Raw genomic sequence first — 16,431 nt, 5'->3', positions numbered from 1 at the left:
CTTTCCCTATCAACCATGGAAAACGTGCTCCTAGGGAGGTATGCGTACAAACATTTGCTACAGCGAACACTTGGAAACAGTCTAAATGCCCAGCACCGGGGGACCTGCGCAAGCCATGGTGCATAGTACAGCACACTAGGCAGTGCCATGATACAGCTAATAAAGGCCGGGAGCTCCCTACAGCAGCGTGGGAAACTCTCCAAGGCACAGTGCTGAGTGAAAGAAGCAGTCTGCAAAACCATGGGTCCATTATGGCATCCTTTTATGTTTTAATCAAAAATCAATACCACACCATTTCTGTGGGTGCACGGACACTACCTTTTGTAGAATGTGAGACACTGCAGATGGTTAAAACGCACTATTATTTTACGTACTGCTGAAAAGAAAAAGGAAACCTCTGTAAATTAAGCCAAATTAAGCCATAATCCTCTACTTGGAAGGTGTACTTTGGCTTGGGAGATGTTCAAGCATATCCATGAACCTGTTCAGTTGTATGTAAATTCACAGGTCATGAGATAGGCGGGCCAAAAACAGTGGCAGCAATTAGCCTGAGGGCTTAGGAACAGGACGAGGCCTTATCAGGAATCTTTGAGATGATTATAGGAGACATTCGGGTATTGCTGAATTGTTTAATGACGTTTAAATGTTTAAGGACAGGAAAACTGAACAGCTTCACTTAGAGGGGATGAGACAGCAATGACGCGGCACCAATGCATGACTCAGAGGCACCCAGAGCACTCTGCTCCGGCTACTTCAGAGGGCTGCAGAGCTGGGTGCGGGGAAGCTCTCAGTGTCCAGAGGGGAGGTGTCACTGGAAAAAAAAGAAACAAAAGGGAACTTGATCTGGAGAAGCAAGAGGTCACAATGCGCTCACAGTCGCCACCAGGGCTCTTGGGGGCCCGCAGGCAGTCTCCTAAGTGTTACTTCTCCACCCTTGGGGCGCTCTGCAAGAAGCGGAATGGAGAATCGCAAGGACTGCTTGACTAGGCCACTCACAGGGGACATCCTCAGACTCAGCCTCTGACTCCACCTCAACATCAACTGTGTGTCGGGGACAGCTGAACCCTGGCCCTACAGCAGCTGTGTCACCTTGCCCTGCACACAAACAAAAATAGCTTTGGTCCTCAGAGCACAGGTTCTCTTGCCTTATCCTCCGGGGTCCCAGGAGCAGCTTGGTCAGCAAGTAGAAACGATGGGCAGTATAAATACATAATGAACAGGGGGTTTATGCTGAGGCATCCTCGACCTTCCAGCTTCTCCTTGACCCTTCTGCTGCCCTTGCCCCTATGCAGTCACAGCCAGAATCGCACTGGTCCAGGGTGAGGAAGGCCAGTGTGCCTTCCAACGCCAGTTCCTCCAGTAGCTAAGCAAGCAATGGCCTTAATTGGAAAGATAGCCTATTCCCAACTCCATTTATGCGAACAAAGTGTTGGCAGCTCCGGCTTCATCGTGAACAACTGCATCTGTCAGGACTCACACCTTGCATCTGAGCACTGTGCAATGTTAGTCTAGGAACCTGCGGCCAGATCAGTATAGAACTAAATCACAGACGCTCTGCCTGTCCCAAAGAAAGCACCACAGAAGGCTAAAGCCACAACAACCAGGCACAGCTCCCATTCCCAGCACAAGAAACTTCTAGAACCCGGGGCTGATAACCAACATGTGATGCGGAAGTACAAGCTCCCCAAGGAGACCTAGGGCAGCCCAGGGGACAATATATGAAACACAAGATGTTCACCTTGAACCCCTTGAGAGGCACACACTACCTTCGTCCACCCCATCTGCAGGTGGCAGGCGGGAGGGCAGGGGAGGCAGATAAAACTGGCTCTCCATGAATCCTCCTACCGCACAGATCTCCTGCTAACAGCTCTTCCTGTGGCTTCTTCCTTCAGGTAGCAGTTGGTACTGGGCCCACTGGCACCTGCAGATGTGAAACCACCTTCTCAGTTCTGTGAGCAGGCCCCTTATTAAAAGCTTCTCGTGTCCCGGTTTGAGTGGACCATCTGCTTTCCGTGGGGACCCTGGCCAAGAGGGTGTCCTTTAAACCTGTCCTAAGTCAATCTGCCTGCAGTTGTTTATTTCACTGCAGGAAAGCTGGGGTCTCAGCCAGGCAAACCATGAAAACAGGAGGACAGAAATTTGGATCCCCAGCACCCATGTAAAAGTTGGGCCTGGTGTTCATCTGTAATTCCAGTGTTGGGTGCATAGAAACAGGCAAATCCTGGAAGTTTGCTGGCAGGCCAATCAGACTATGGAAAACCATGAGTTCCAGAATCAGTAAGCAACTGTCTCCAAAACCAAGGCGGAGAGCAATATAGGAAGCCACCAACATCAACCTCTGGCCTCCATATGCACTCCCGCGTACATGTTCACACACACAAACTCTCAAACCACCCCCCAAAAGGAAAAACAAGCTAAGCTATTTGAGGAGGTAGAATGGAGAATGGGATCAGTCAGGGTGGCCAGCACCCAACCCTCCACGGTCTTCTGAATAACTCATCCAAACCACACCTCAACATTCTGCTGCCAAAACTGTATGGGTTGGTGAACCTGGTCTTCACCTTCTACTCTGCAGGGCTCTCATGGGCAATCCAACTAACCCTGTAGTTTAATAAACAGAGGGAAAGTAAACCCACAGGATGCAATCACGGTGTTTGTTTAGTCAGTCTGCCGTCTACCTCCAAGCTAGCATCTCGCTTTCCATTCCAGGCCCTGCATCTAGGAATATGGAAGCTTTCCACCTTCTAGAGAGCAGTTACCACTCTGGAGCAGGCCACCGGGCATTAGCCCCAGTCACAGCCACCACAGGCTGGCCGTCATCCAGCTTTTACCTGCATATTCCCCTCATCGGCCTCTCCTGCTGGGGTACCTTGCATTTCCTTGGTTCCTGACACCTCGCTAAGGTCTGGCACTCCACACAGAATACAAAGAATCCAGGCCTTAGAGAGTGCAGAGTGTGCCAGTACCAGGATAAACAGCGCGTGTTCTCTGCCTTCCCATCACCTCTGCTCTCCTTACCGGGCAAGACTATGGAGAAAGTGTCTGAGGCAGGCGGAGACGATACGGGGAGTTGTGGGTGGGTGGTGGAGCCTGAGGAGCAAAAAGCCTCTCCAGGCCAGAGGAGACACCTAGCCACAAGACTCCCAGAATGCCTGGCCCTCCAGCTACCCAGGGACGAACGGACCACTTCAATACCATTCAAGCACCCAGAATCTCACATGACGCCCAGCAAATGTTTCTACTATGCGTCAGGCCCCCTGTGAGGTCAGAGACGTACACAGACGAGAAGGACAGAGAGGGACACTACCCTCCAGACGGCCACCTTCTAAAGGCAGAGACAAGAATTCAAAGGAACAATTAAAAATAATAATAATTTCCAATAACTGCCAGGAGGGATGTTAAATGAGAAGGTCTGGCAGAGAATGAAGGGAAACGGGGAAGAGCTAACTTCAAAGAGTTAAAAGGGAGCGAAGAGAACACATGAAACCCTGTAGAGCCTCCAGGTAGCACGGAGAGATAGTATACCTGTGCAAGGCTTACTGAAGCTCACATGGAGAAGCAGCAGGGAGGGGGAGGGGGGCCAGGTCGGCAGGGTAGACGCAGTGCAGGGGAGAAAGCCAGTTCTGAGCCACTCTGAGAACTACTGGGAACCATGGCTGCGAAGTGGCCAGGAGGCCATGGGGAGACAAGATCTCACCTGCACCCAGCTTCCCCACCAATAACCACCCAGACCCTGCCACCCTTGGAGGGCCTCAACAAGTCCTAGCAGATCTGATTTCGTTACCCCAACACTTGCTAGTGCCAAAAGGCTCAGGAAGTCACTTGGAGAGGACCCAGACTTCCCACCTACAGGGTGATGGGGTCGAAGGGACAAACTTCCACATGCACGTCTCAAGATAGCCTTCTGCCTCCCCCAGGCCCAATACTTCTCCAGCCTCACCTTCCCCATGTGCCCCAGAGCCATGATGTCATTCAAAGGCAGAAGATTCTAGGCAGTCAGCTCCACACTGAGACTGTTTAGCACAAAGGGACACATTTTATAATCTCCGTATGTTCCCCTGAGCCGGAGCCTGGAGCACGGACACACTGCCAAAAACTTCAATTTTTATTCAGGCCAGAGCCAGGGCTATGCTTCAAATGGCCTTGTTCTTTTCTGTCCTGAGCCCTGCCTCCTCAGCCTGGCCCTTCTCTCCATAGGAGCTACACGGAGACTTGTCTATGTTCAGAGGCCGCAGAGCCCAGGAAAGGTGGAATCACACTGTGCACGAACCCCTGCTGACTACTTGCCTTGAACTGCATGCCCCAGCAGGAGGGAAATAAATTTGGTTGGTTTCTCATTTTGTTGGGATGTTCTTTATTTTGTTGTGTTAGGGTGTCATTTTAAGGATGCCAATCGGAGTTCGGAAGAATGGGGGTAGGTTCAAATCAACCAGTGCCCATTCCTGGGCTTCTACCCCCCTCCCCACCCTCTCTCTACCTCTGCATCGTCTGATGCCCAGTCACCACCAACCAGGAAGTAGTTCAGAACGGTCCTGATGCTGTCCCTTGGAGCAATGATGTCAGGGGTTCTAGCCCTGCACACCCCTGCCTCTGGTATATGCCTTTGACATAGTTTCCACATTAGCCAGAAGCCCCAGTGAAGCTGTGAGCCACTTCATTTCCTCACCATTACCACTACCACCACAGGCTTCTGGTGCAGGGAACCAAACCCAGATCTCGGCAGGAACGCATTCCACCACTGAGCTACACCCCAGCCCCAATCACTCGTTAACTCATCCCTAGTTCACACCACCCATTCTGGAATCTTCACTCCTGCTCTAGGATCTTCCCCTCTTTGAGCCGCTGCCACCTGCCAACATACATCCCTGTTTCCTAAACCAGCATCACCCTCTGGGACAACTTGACATGGCCTGTACCAATAGTTCCATCACCAAAGGCAGGAGATGCAGGAAGACTGAGTCTAGCAGCCTTCGTCACAGTCCCTGGATTTTGGCCGATTGCCCTACTTGATAGAAGCAAAATTGGGCTTGGTCTTCTGACACTGGCCACCAAGTAATCTCTACTTCTCAGTCTGCAGCCACGACTCAGACCTTTCTCCTCTGTCTTCCGGCAGCATGGGAGCAAAGGGGACGCTGTGTCTTTTGTGGATCCATGGGTGCTACCTGGGTCTGCGAACCTTTCTGCTTTGCTCCACTCTGCTCATGTTGGCCATGAACAGGGGCAAAGGACTGACCAACTTGAAGGTCAGTCTCAGAATCCCCTAGATGGTAAGGGGCTAGGTGATATGAAATGAACCTTCTACAAGGGGAGAACCCACAGGCTTGGGTTTCCTACCATTCCCAGCATACAGAGAGGATTTGAAAGGGATCCTTCTGGGAATACACATCTGAGGACTACATTTCTACTTCAATCTACATGCTTGCTCATTTCTTGGGGTGTCCAAGACACCCCTTCACAAAAAAAAAAGCAAACATTAAATCGGAATGGCAAAAGATTTGAAGACATCAGGTGCTGCAAACCTGATGCCAGGCTTATTCAACCATCCATGGTATCGGGCAAAGACTCAAAGTCTCCTGTCACCTGGAAGCTGCCAAAAGGATCACCAGATAGCCAGACTCTAGCCAAGCCACCACCTCCTCTGGACCATCACCTGGAGTCAGTCTTGCCTCACTACCAGTTTGGTAAATCAGGGTTCTGGTTGGTTTTTAAACACTTCCGCAGCCCCAAATGGGCTGGTATTAGACTAAAAAGGATTCTGCCCTCCAAAATGCCCAGTTGGCTGTGGAGATGATGCAAAGAGTAAGTAAGTGAAATTGATGGGTAGCCCACACCCTGGTGCAGGACTACGATCTCACTCTTACATTTGGGTGCATGGCATTCTCACCTCTGGAAGAGATGTCCATGTTGTTTGGTCTCCAGCTCCTCAACTCCTATCCCAAGGTCCACATGGAACTGCTGACTTTCTACACTAAGCCACGATAATGCACATGACTGTCTCCCATAAGTCCATTTTGCCCTGCAACCGTGCAGATCAGAGGTGAGTAATTCCTGGTCCAAGCTGTTCCCCTGGGGTTCAACCTTAGGAGGTCTCTTTTGGCCATAGAAAAGAAGCCACATGGTCTACTGACATTGCTCAGTTGGGAGAATAAGCACCTGGGGGTACCAAGGACACCTCTACTAATGTTTATATAGAAGAAGACTTGGGGTGGTGACCCTGAAGGAAATGTGGGAAGCTAGCCTTACTTCTCAGTTCCCTGGGCTAGAGAGTCTGTGATCTGGTTGCCATTTGGGTTAAGTCTCCAAAGTACACTAACTGGGGGCCTACTATGTGCCACGCAACCAAACATGCTATTGCAATAACTTCACCTTCCAGCTAGGTTGTGCACTTCTTTCAGATAGGAACAGATGAGGACGTAAACACACCCATCTGTATGCACCATATGTGTGCATACTTGTCTTATGAGAATTCCCAAACTGTAACAGACGAGAGAGGGTTAGACTCAGACCTCATCAAGTCACATGTACAACTGGCCTGGTGCCAGGCTGGGTTTGGCCCTCATGGTCTAGCATGGTGTACATCCTGGGTCCAACAACCAGAAGCCAACGGAAGTTTTAGGGCATGGTTAAAGAAACCCAGACTCTCTGCCCACCCCATGCCCCAGGGCCATCTCAGCATCTACTCATTTAGGCTGAAAACACCAGAGGTTGTTTTCAGAAGACCTACACCATTGCACCTGACCCACTCTGGGCCACCAAAGCCAAGTTCAGTGATACAAAAAAGCACAATAAGGTGGCCACAATGGCCAGATTTCAGGAATGAAGCAAAAATCTCTCTACTTGGGAGAGTGTCAAGGTCCACTAGACCATGGATGCAGGTTTTTCCCATGGCCCAACGGAACCCTGCCTTCTGCAGTGCTGGCTTTGCTAGCCAGATGTGAAGAGACACACTACCAACAAGCAGAGAGCAGCGCCAGCTCTGTGCAGTTGGGTCAAGAGCAGGCTACCTTGTAGTTCTCCTATCACAATGCATTGGTGCCTCAAAAGGCCCCCACTCACTGTACTTGCTAAATAACACTTGTGAGATGAAGGGGGACCATTTTGTTTATTTCAAAACTTCCCTTCCAGGACACCATAACTGAAAATCTACCATGCCGAGGCAGAGTGCAGACAGCATCTATGGTGGTTACCCAGAATGCAAGCACCATGTATGTCCTTGTTCATCTTGCCATAAGTACCCATACCTTTCAAGGAGCTATAGTCTCCCTACGGCAAAATCAGCAAGCATTTGCAGAGTACCTACTGCAGGCTCTGACCACAGGCGAAGGTGACCTTAAGAACAGAAAAGAGAACAATCCTCAACCCTGGACACCAAGAACCTTCAGGAGCAAGATGGGGTGGCAGGTTTTCCGATCTTTGCCAATCTGGTGGGTTAAAAATGGTATTTCCCTGTGGCTTAAATGTATGGTTTTCTTATTATAATCAGAGCTCTGAATCTTTTTAAATGTTTAAGATCCCACTAGTATTTCTTTTTCTGGTTCCATTTCTATCCTTTGCACATGGGAGATATTCAAAATATCTAACCACCAGTGTGGCACCAACCAATCAGAGCGGGCACTGGCCTTGGGCACGGCTGTCCTCTCCAGTGGCTTGGCTGTGTCTCAGTGCAGGCTCCACCTGTGTTTCTGATTTATTGAGTATTTGCTTAATATTTATAGAAGCCTCTTATTCATTAAGGAAAGTATGCTTTGCCTGTGATGTGTGTCTAGTTTGACTTATTACAGGGGATGCAATGCAGTATTTTGGTTTTGGTTTTGTGCAGTTTGATTTTTCTATCTCTTGTTTCACGGCTTCTAGATCTGAGGGTATAGTCAGAGATGCCTTACTCACCCTGATCATAGTAATTTCTTAGATCTTCCTATGTTTTCTTTAAATATTTTTAAGTTTTCTTTTTCTGTTTAAAATGCTGATCCCTGTGGGAGTGGCCTGAAGAGTGAGAGAGGTTCGGTTTCCTTTCTCTTCTTCTTTCAGGACAGCCACCCTGCTAATTCCAATCCCAATTCTCGAACACCCATGTGTTTTTGTACCTTCAGTTTCTAGCTGTGTTTGGAACGGGCTGTCTCCAGTATCCCGCTCTTCCCCTGGATACTTCGAATCCCTTAGCGCTAAGCTGACCTGGGTACCACCCCTGCCCACAGTCCTTTTCTCAACATTCTTTTTTGTGTCTTCAACCCAATCTCAGGAACCTTAATTTGCCCACTGCTGAACAAAACCAACTTTTACCGCTAACGCAAGGTTAATACAGGAGAAACTGAACCTTTCCAACCGAGGACCTGCCTCTTTATTCCTTTCCCTTTTGTGCCCCTCAGTAGTCAGTCTTGTCTGTTTGCCCCATCATACATATGTATGACATTTCACTGGGTTGGCGTCTCTGGCTCCTTCACATTTGGTAGCTAATACCACTTCTTGCTCTGTTTTTAGCCAGATACTATCTGCACACAGGAAAGCCCCCAATGTGGGAGACTGTGCTCAAGCCCCCCCCAAGCCTTCTGCACTACTGGGTGTCAGTTCCCCACAGTAGGAAGAAAGTCATACCCTGCACCTGTGTATCTGGCAGCGCACGGCTTAGCAGCTGACTCCAGCCCTTCTCTTCATTGTCCAAACGGAGCCAGTATGTGGGATGCCCCAAGCCAATAAGGTGGGAAGGGACCCCGGTGCTGTTAGAGCAAGAAAAAGGCCTAAGCCGGCACACAAAGGCAAGTCCTGGCCAGCGGCACACAGAAACAAGGCCAGCAGAGGTGCCAGCGTTTGCACGGCCCCAGACCTGTAATTGGGACCCACAGGTCACTCTGGCCACAGCTGAACAAACCAGGGTCTAATTAACTTTCCCCTTGGCTTCTGCTACCGCCACATCTCACCTTCACGAGAAGAAGGCGGATGGCCTTTCAAGGAGGCTGGGGACAGTCCTGTGTCCTCGAGAAGCAGCAGCAACAATAACTGAAGGAAACACAGCTTTTGCTGTTGTTTAAACAGATTCTCGACTTACGTTTTTGTGACTGGGCCTTTAGAAGAGCTGCGTCTGGAGTTTGGCTCAGAACTCCACACTGTCTCCACCCTGTGTTCTTGCAATAGACAATACAGAACTCACCTGTCACCCTTTCTTCCGGGATTTATTATTCTGGGTGAGCACCTTCAACTCTGAGCCTCAGTTACCCAATGTATAAATTGAGAGTGAATGGGAGTGGGGAAGGGAGGACTACTGTCTCTTGCTAGGATTGCTGTAAAGGCTAAGCGGAGAGCGTTCATTCATTCAACAAGCATGGATTAAGTGCCTGTCTGCCAAGTACTGGGCTAAATAAAATGGCACAACCAACGTGGGTCTCTGCTCATGAAGCTTAATAAAGGACATGGACAATAAATGGTGAAAACCATAGCAGGCGCCCTGCAGACACTGACAGGGGCACAGACCAAGGGCACAGCGCGACAGAGAGGGCGATCAGGGAAGGCACTGGGGCCATGTTCCAGGCTACCTCACAGTGCCCTGCATGCTGGAAGAGCTAAACGTGAACAGGAAGCCCAGCCCATGGCATATAGAAAGGAGTATTGGCTTATTTTTCACTCTGGGCACCAGGGACCTCATGGGCCTCCTCCGTAGCCCCTTCTACGGTCATCACGTACCCTGGGGCCTCCGTACTGCCTTCTACGGTCATCATGTACCCTGGGGCCTCCGTACTGCCCCTTGACAGTCATCACGTACCCTGGGGCCTCCGTACTGCCCTCTACGGTCATCACGTACCCTGGGGCCTCCGTACTGCCCTCTACGGTCATCACGTACCCTGGGGCCTCCGTACTGCCCCTTGACAGTCATCATGCAGCCTGAGCAAAGTCAGAGATGAGAGCATGGCAACCAAAGTGAAGACATCGGACTCGGCTCTGCCCCAGTCCTGCAGGCTCTGTCTACTGCATGGAGCATGCCCTACAGCCTCGTATTAGACACCATGGTCTTTCGGCAGAGACTGCACCTGCCTGCCCTTCCCTGTAACGAAAAGCTAGACTTACGAGCTGTCCCGTTAGCAAAGAGGTCACTGCCCCTAAAAGCCATCAGTAGCTCAGCTTGGGAGCCGGGATTGACAGCCAGTTCTAGGCACTATCAGAAGAATCACTGCGAAAGTCAGTTTTAAAATGTTACAATGGCATAGACAGAGCACCCAGCCTCCTCAGGAGGGCAGCCTCATTCAATTAGGCCAAAGCAACGGTCAGCTGAAATCACAGACTAAGCCTCACAAGCCAGCACTGGTGCCGGCAAATGAGAAGAGATTCCGTCTGAATCCATACTGAAGGGCCACGGTGATCGGCTTCAGTGGCACATCAACATTGGGAGCTGCCCACGGCCAAATGGAACCTGCTTCTGCGGAGCCCCAGGCAGCGCCCAGAGACACTTTCTGAAGTCACCGGAGCCCCCCAGCTCCCGGCTACAACCATTCCTAGCCCTTTCATGGGCAGAACATCACACACTGTGTTTGGGTAAATTCCAGCCACTCCCCGTTCTAATGTTATTTAAGAGCCTGAATTGGTGGGGATTTTCCGAAAGCTGCAATTCAAACGTTCACCAAATACAAGCGTCCCCTAACAGGGTGCGCACAAGTCACGTCTGTATTAGGCACAGCAAGCCAGCTACTGGAAGTCAACACTGTATAGACCCATCCTGTTTACAGGGTGGACACATTTCCCAGCTACCTGAACTTCCTCTCCTTGAACTCCACTGTTTGAAACCAAAGAGCCCCACTTCCCCACTACCCCAAGAAAGAAAAGTGACATGAGAATCTACCCAAAAAAAAGTTAAGGGCTAAACACTAGCATGGAAATGTTTGCTACCCTGCTGGGGCCAGGGGCTGGAGAGAAGCAAAGAACAGAGGAGGCTGGAGTTTTCCTTGTTTCTTTCCATAGCCTAAGATGCACACATAACTCTCTGTGTGCTGGGGGTGGGGAGAAAGAAACTTTCTTTCAAATTCATGCTTCAAAGACAGATGAGCCAAACATACAGCCACTCCTACCACGAAACACTGACACCTTCTGAGAAAGTGACCGAAAATGAGGGTTCCTCAGGAGAGGCCTAGGGGCCAGGTGGGGTCATCCTTAAGGATCCCATTGCCACCTCTGCACAGACAGCTACCCTTCTGCGACAGACCCCTACACCTAAGATGATCCCCAATCCTTGCAACTCTTCCCTTACATGCTGATGAAGCCAGGCACCGCCCCCTCCATTACTACCCCGAATGCTTCAGATAGAAGAGTCCAGAGGTCCTCTTATGGATCAGAGATGTCCCTTGAAGGCTCATGTATTGAGATCTGGGTTGCTAGCTAAGGGGGGGTTGGGGAAGTAATTATGAGGACTCTGACCTAATCAATGAATTAATCATATCATAGAATTATTGAAGGATAGAGCCTAATTTGGGGAAGTGAATTACTGTGGGGAATGCCCTGAAAGGATATACCACACCCAGCTGTTCACTGTCTCTCTTCCCTTCTCCCCTCCCTCCTTCCTCCTTCTCCCTCCCCATCCCCGCCTTCGCTCTGGCTACCATGGGATGAACAGATTTCCCCTGCCACATTTTTCCCCATGATGGTCCATTTCATCCCGGTCCAGAAACAGCAGAGCCAGGTGACCATAAACTGAAATCGCTGGAATCGGGAACCAAAATAAATCCTTCCTCATTTAAGTTGTGTTTCTCTGGTATTTGGTCACGGCAAAGAAAAACTGACTAACGTGGGTTCCGGGACCAAAGAGTTTTAAATAAGCTACACTCAAGAACACCCCACCCCAGGCTGCGGATAGCTCGGTGGCTAAAGTGCTTGCCATGAAAATCCAAGGAATTTAGTTCAATCCCCAGCACTCGTGTGAAAAGCTGGGTGTGGTGGCACACACTTCAATCCCAGAGCCGAGGAGGCAGAGACACACGCAAATCTGTGGCACTCAGTGGCCAGCCAGTCATCCTAGCCTAGCCTAAGTAGCAAGGCTCAGGGGCCAACAAAACACCCTGTCATTTAAATAAAAAATAAAAATAGAAATAAAGGAGGCAGCTGGGAAATGACAACCCAGGTTGAGCACTGGCTTTCACACGCACATGTGTGTACACGTATGCACACACATGCACACCTGTAAACATCATTTTAAAAGACCACTTCCCATAAAGGCACGCCATAGTCCTCCATTGGCTATGCAGCTTCATAGAGGGGCTCCCCTTCCCTCACATCCTGGCAGTGCCAGCTTCTATAGCAGACAAGACTTCCATTCTCAGAGAAATAGACATCAGAAAAGACAGGTGGTGTTGCCCTAGACCCTCAAATTCTCAACGGGAGGGGGAGGGGGCTTTGTGTCCTGACAGCCTCTGATTGGTCCCAACCTTTAGGAAGGGGAGGGGCTAGAGGGTATACCAATGTCCAATAGTCAATAATCTAAGCCACCTGATGATGCAATGAATCTCCATGAAAGCCCAGGGCACAGAAATTTTGGTAATGAGGAGGGTGGCATGCAGAGGGAGGAAGTTCCATGCCCCTTCCCTACACTTCACCTCCTCATCGCTATGGCCATATCCTCCATAACAGCTTGTACGGTAAACTAGCATTTACTAGACAAGTGTTTCCTTGAATTCTTTGGGTCATTTTGTCAAACCGTTCAAATTCAACATACGGTGTAGACCCTAATGTACAGCTGAATTAGATCAGAGGACACACAATAGAGTCCCCTGCTCAGCAGACTGGCTGCTGGCAGGGTTGTGTGTGTGTGTGTGTGTGTGTGTGTGTGTAATTCCTACACCTGAGTCACATATGTGTTCTGTGCTGAGTGCCAAGCAGGAGAATCAGGTAGCCACTGAGTTTTTCACTTTCCTGATTAAACTAAGCGTAAGATTGCCTTAGGGACAGGAACTTCAGCAGAGCCCTAAGCTGCCAGGCTCCCCTGAGTCTCTCTGGAGTGCCTTTCCCCCAGAGTGGACAGACCTCCACCAGCTTCTGTCCAGCGTCCAGCAGGGAGCAGGACTCATGGCTCTATCACCGATCAACGGTGAGCCCGGCCAAGGAAACTGAGCTCTGTTTTCTTATTTCTTTAGTTGCTTGGTTAGTTGGTTGATTGGCTGGTTGGATTTTTGAGATAGGGTTTCCCTGTGTAGCCCTGGCTGTCCCAGAAGTAGCTCTGGGAACCACGCTGGCCTCGAACTCACAGAGATCCACCTACCTCTCTGCCTTCTGAGTGCTGGGATTAAAGGCGTGACATCCAGCTACTGCTACTACATCTTTACATCACTTCTCATACAAAAGCAGAAACCAAGTCCCTCATAACACTTGGGAGCTAAAGCCCAATGCATAGACCAGAACTGGTAAGGCGAATAAATAGCTTGAACTGGCCAGGGTGCCTCAGGAGGAAAGGCCAGGGTGCTCCACACACAACAGCTGGCAATGCAGAAGCAATGGGAGTGTGTGATCCACCCTCCTCCCCCCCCCCCCCGCCCGCCCCAGGTAGAGAAGAGTTTGCGATAAGGCCCCATGATTCCCAGTGGTCCATTTCAGTGATCCTAAGCGTCCTGAGGAGAATTCTCATCCATGTCAGGAAGCTCCCAGACCAGGTGATAATGAATTTCTCCGGGATGCTATTAAGCAAGGTCACTTCTCATACTCTGAGTCCCTTCCAAGGCTCCAGGTTTTGGGAGTGTTCCTAGATATCACATCCCAATGGAGGTCGTTAGTGGGGTCCTGTTAGGAAATGGGCAAGGCTGTAGTTATAGTAGGTACCACCGACATCAATACCAATGCTGGGCATCCCGCAAACGGGCTGCTGCAGAGTTCAACCCGCTGGAGGCCATCGAGAAAAGAGCCTGCCTAGCTGAAGCAGTTAGCTGCCTGCTCTTATTTCGGACACAGACCTCAGTCCCGGCCCCTGCCTCTCCCTGACCCTGCTCCAGACTGATTTCTTCTCCACATAGAAAGACTAGCATTGTTAAAAGGATGGAAGAGAGGCATGAGATTCAAATTGATGCTGAGAGCTGAAGGAAGGTAAGGAGATGGATAGAGTCCTGTTCCAGGACCTGCTGAGATGGGGGAATACGTCTCAGGAGAGACCCGGCCATACCTACGGAACAGGATAAGCAAGTGCTTTAAATTTCAAGCTGCTTCCTACCAATAAATCTGATCCCAAATGGGTGACAGTCCCTCTTTAGAAAAATCGACCTGAGGTTTAGAGGCCCTTTCCTCAAAACTAGCATCCGAAAGGTTTTACTGATAACCATCATGAAATACAGGGTTGTGAAAAGAACATAGCTGCTATGGCCTCCCTCTACAAAGCTCAGAGCCCAGTATATGCACGCGTTCCCAGCTTCCTACACACCAGACAGACAAAGAGAGCATGCACTCTGCTGAAGTCTGAAGCGGCTCCTCATGATCCCATGTCCCAACACACCCTCCAAAGTGTTGGATGCCGTCATCTCTACTGGTCCTCTTACCCAGAAGGAGAGCACCAAGCCTGGGGTAGACCTGGGTCCCCACTGCACAGGCTGGCCTTGGTCTTTGGAATTCCCCTGTCCCATCACAAGCCCTTCCCCACAGCTTACTGCTTTGCATGGCTTTCCACACTTAAGCTGCTTAACTTTGCACTAACAACCTCTTAATTGCTAGGTTTCCAAAAGGCTTTCCATAAGTCTGGGGTACGGATTCACCCACTCACAGCCCACAGACGGTACGGCGAGACAGAAACAGGGCACCACTACCTAATTTCTGCCTGCTAGGAAGCTGTGGCTTTTATTTTTAATTTTATTTAAAGGAGGAAACAGGGTACCCAAGACACCACAATAAAATGACATTAACTGTAAAATTACATTATTAATTCTTTAATCTCACTTGAGGCTTCAAGCTGTTGCTATGTCCAATTATCCGTGTAACCACCTGTCAGAATCCCGACGCTATTTAGCATTACCTCCAGGACAGCGGTGGGCCCGGTGGTCCGTCAGGTCTGCCAGAGATTCGAAGTCCTGCTGACAGTGATCGCAGGTGTAAATTGACTCATCCTCCATGTCTTCATCGTCCTCATTTCTCTCCTCTTGACTTGTCACGCTGTTCCTGTCTTCCAGCGCACGACTGGTTTTCCGATCACACTCTGGCTCTCCTTCTAGGCCTCCTGCCAACAGGAAGAATACAGTCCACGTCAGCTGACAGGGTCTCAGAAAAGGGGTTTAAAAGAATCACCCAGTATTTATTACGATACATTTAATTACTCTACCTCCTGGGGTCCATTATTCTTGACACCTCTCAGTATATTAATATATTGGGGGGGGGAGGTTGTAGCATGTGGTGCAGTAATTCTCAACTAGATTCTTTAATTCATGGCGCAAATCTTCTAGGAGGACTTCCTGTCATCTTCCCTCTATGCATGGATGCTGGGTGTTGTGACCCCTCAGGGAAGTGAGAACGCCTAGCTAGCATTTGCTTCCTAACAATCCAGTTCTATGGCGTAGCTCTCTGAGGCGCCCGCAGCTGCACCAAACACACCCTGACTTGTCGTTTTCCCGAAAGCCCCGCAGTTTGGAATGGGGAGATAGATCTCAGTCACATTGACCCTCCATCTCCCAGGTCCCCATAAATGCCCTGTCTCTACAAGGCACATGAAGTTGAAGGATCTGGGATGGTTAAATCTGGAACTTGAATGGAGCCAGTTATGGAGGCCTGACTGAATCTCAGCACTGGAGAGACCGAGGTATAAGAATTCTGAGGTCAGAACCAACCTGAGCTATAGAGTGAATATCAGGCTGGTCTGGTTTCACTCTGTGAAACCTCAACAAAACAAAGCCATGACAAGAGGAAGCCTGAACCCATCCGGCCATTCCCAGTGACCAGGGAGTAAATACAAGGCTTGGATAACGGTAGCGGTTTCTATAAGATTAACAACTTCTCTGGACTTAACCCTATGCGGTGAGCCTGTGGAGGGGAAAGACTCCAGACCACATTGAAGTTCTGCGTTTACACGCTCTGCAAAGCCACAACTCTAGGTACACAGCCCCATTTCACAGTCTCCCATCAGAGCTGAAAAGGAGCTCAAGAGGTCACACTGAGCAGCATCCCACAGCGAGGGACAAGCTCTGTGCATCCCATGTCAAAGTAGCGCCTTCCCATGCCCAGCAGAGGGGTAACATCCCAGCCACCCTTCGTTTCATGACTTCTCTCTACCTTACACCACATCTGTGGGAGCAGAAAAAAACCCTCAATCTTAGCAAGTAACAGAACTTGTAAAGCAATGTGCAAGAAAGAAAATAAGAAGGCAAATATACTTACTACATATAATGTCAGTAACACTCATAAACATCAGTGGTTTGCCCACTAAAACACAGGGACCCTTGATTGGAAAACTAAAGTGTGTGTTATCCCTTTCCACACACAATTGTACGGCAA

At 49.7% G+C, this 16,431-nt stretch overlaps 1 protein-coding gene across 2 annotated transcripts in view; it reads right to left on the bottom strand.

Moving 5' to 3' along the window:
- Positions 1–16,431, bottom strand: part of Znf423 (zinc finger protein 423) — a 300,145-nt gene that overhangs the window by 185,822 nt on the left and 97,892 nt on the right. For both annotated transcript variants that reach the window (XM_057754120.1, XM_057754121.1), the window contains exon 3: positions 14,963–15,163. In XM_057754120.1, the coding sequence (XP_057610103.1) occupies positions 14,963–15,163 (201 nt within the window). The remainder of the gene's footprint in view (positions 1–14,962; positions 15,164–16,431) is intronic.

This window comes from Chionomys nivalis, chromosome 21, assembly GCF_950005125.1.
Source record: "Chionomys nivalis chromosome 21, mChiNiv1.1, whole genome shotgun sequence".
NCBI classification, from domain to species: Eukaryota; Metazoa; Chordata; class Mammalia; order Rodentia; family Cricetidae; genus Chionomys; species Chionomys nivalis.
The sequence above is the reverse complement of the archived record's forward strand: the minus strand, read 5'-3'. Positions and strand labels throughout refer to the sequence as shown.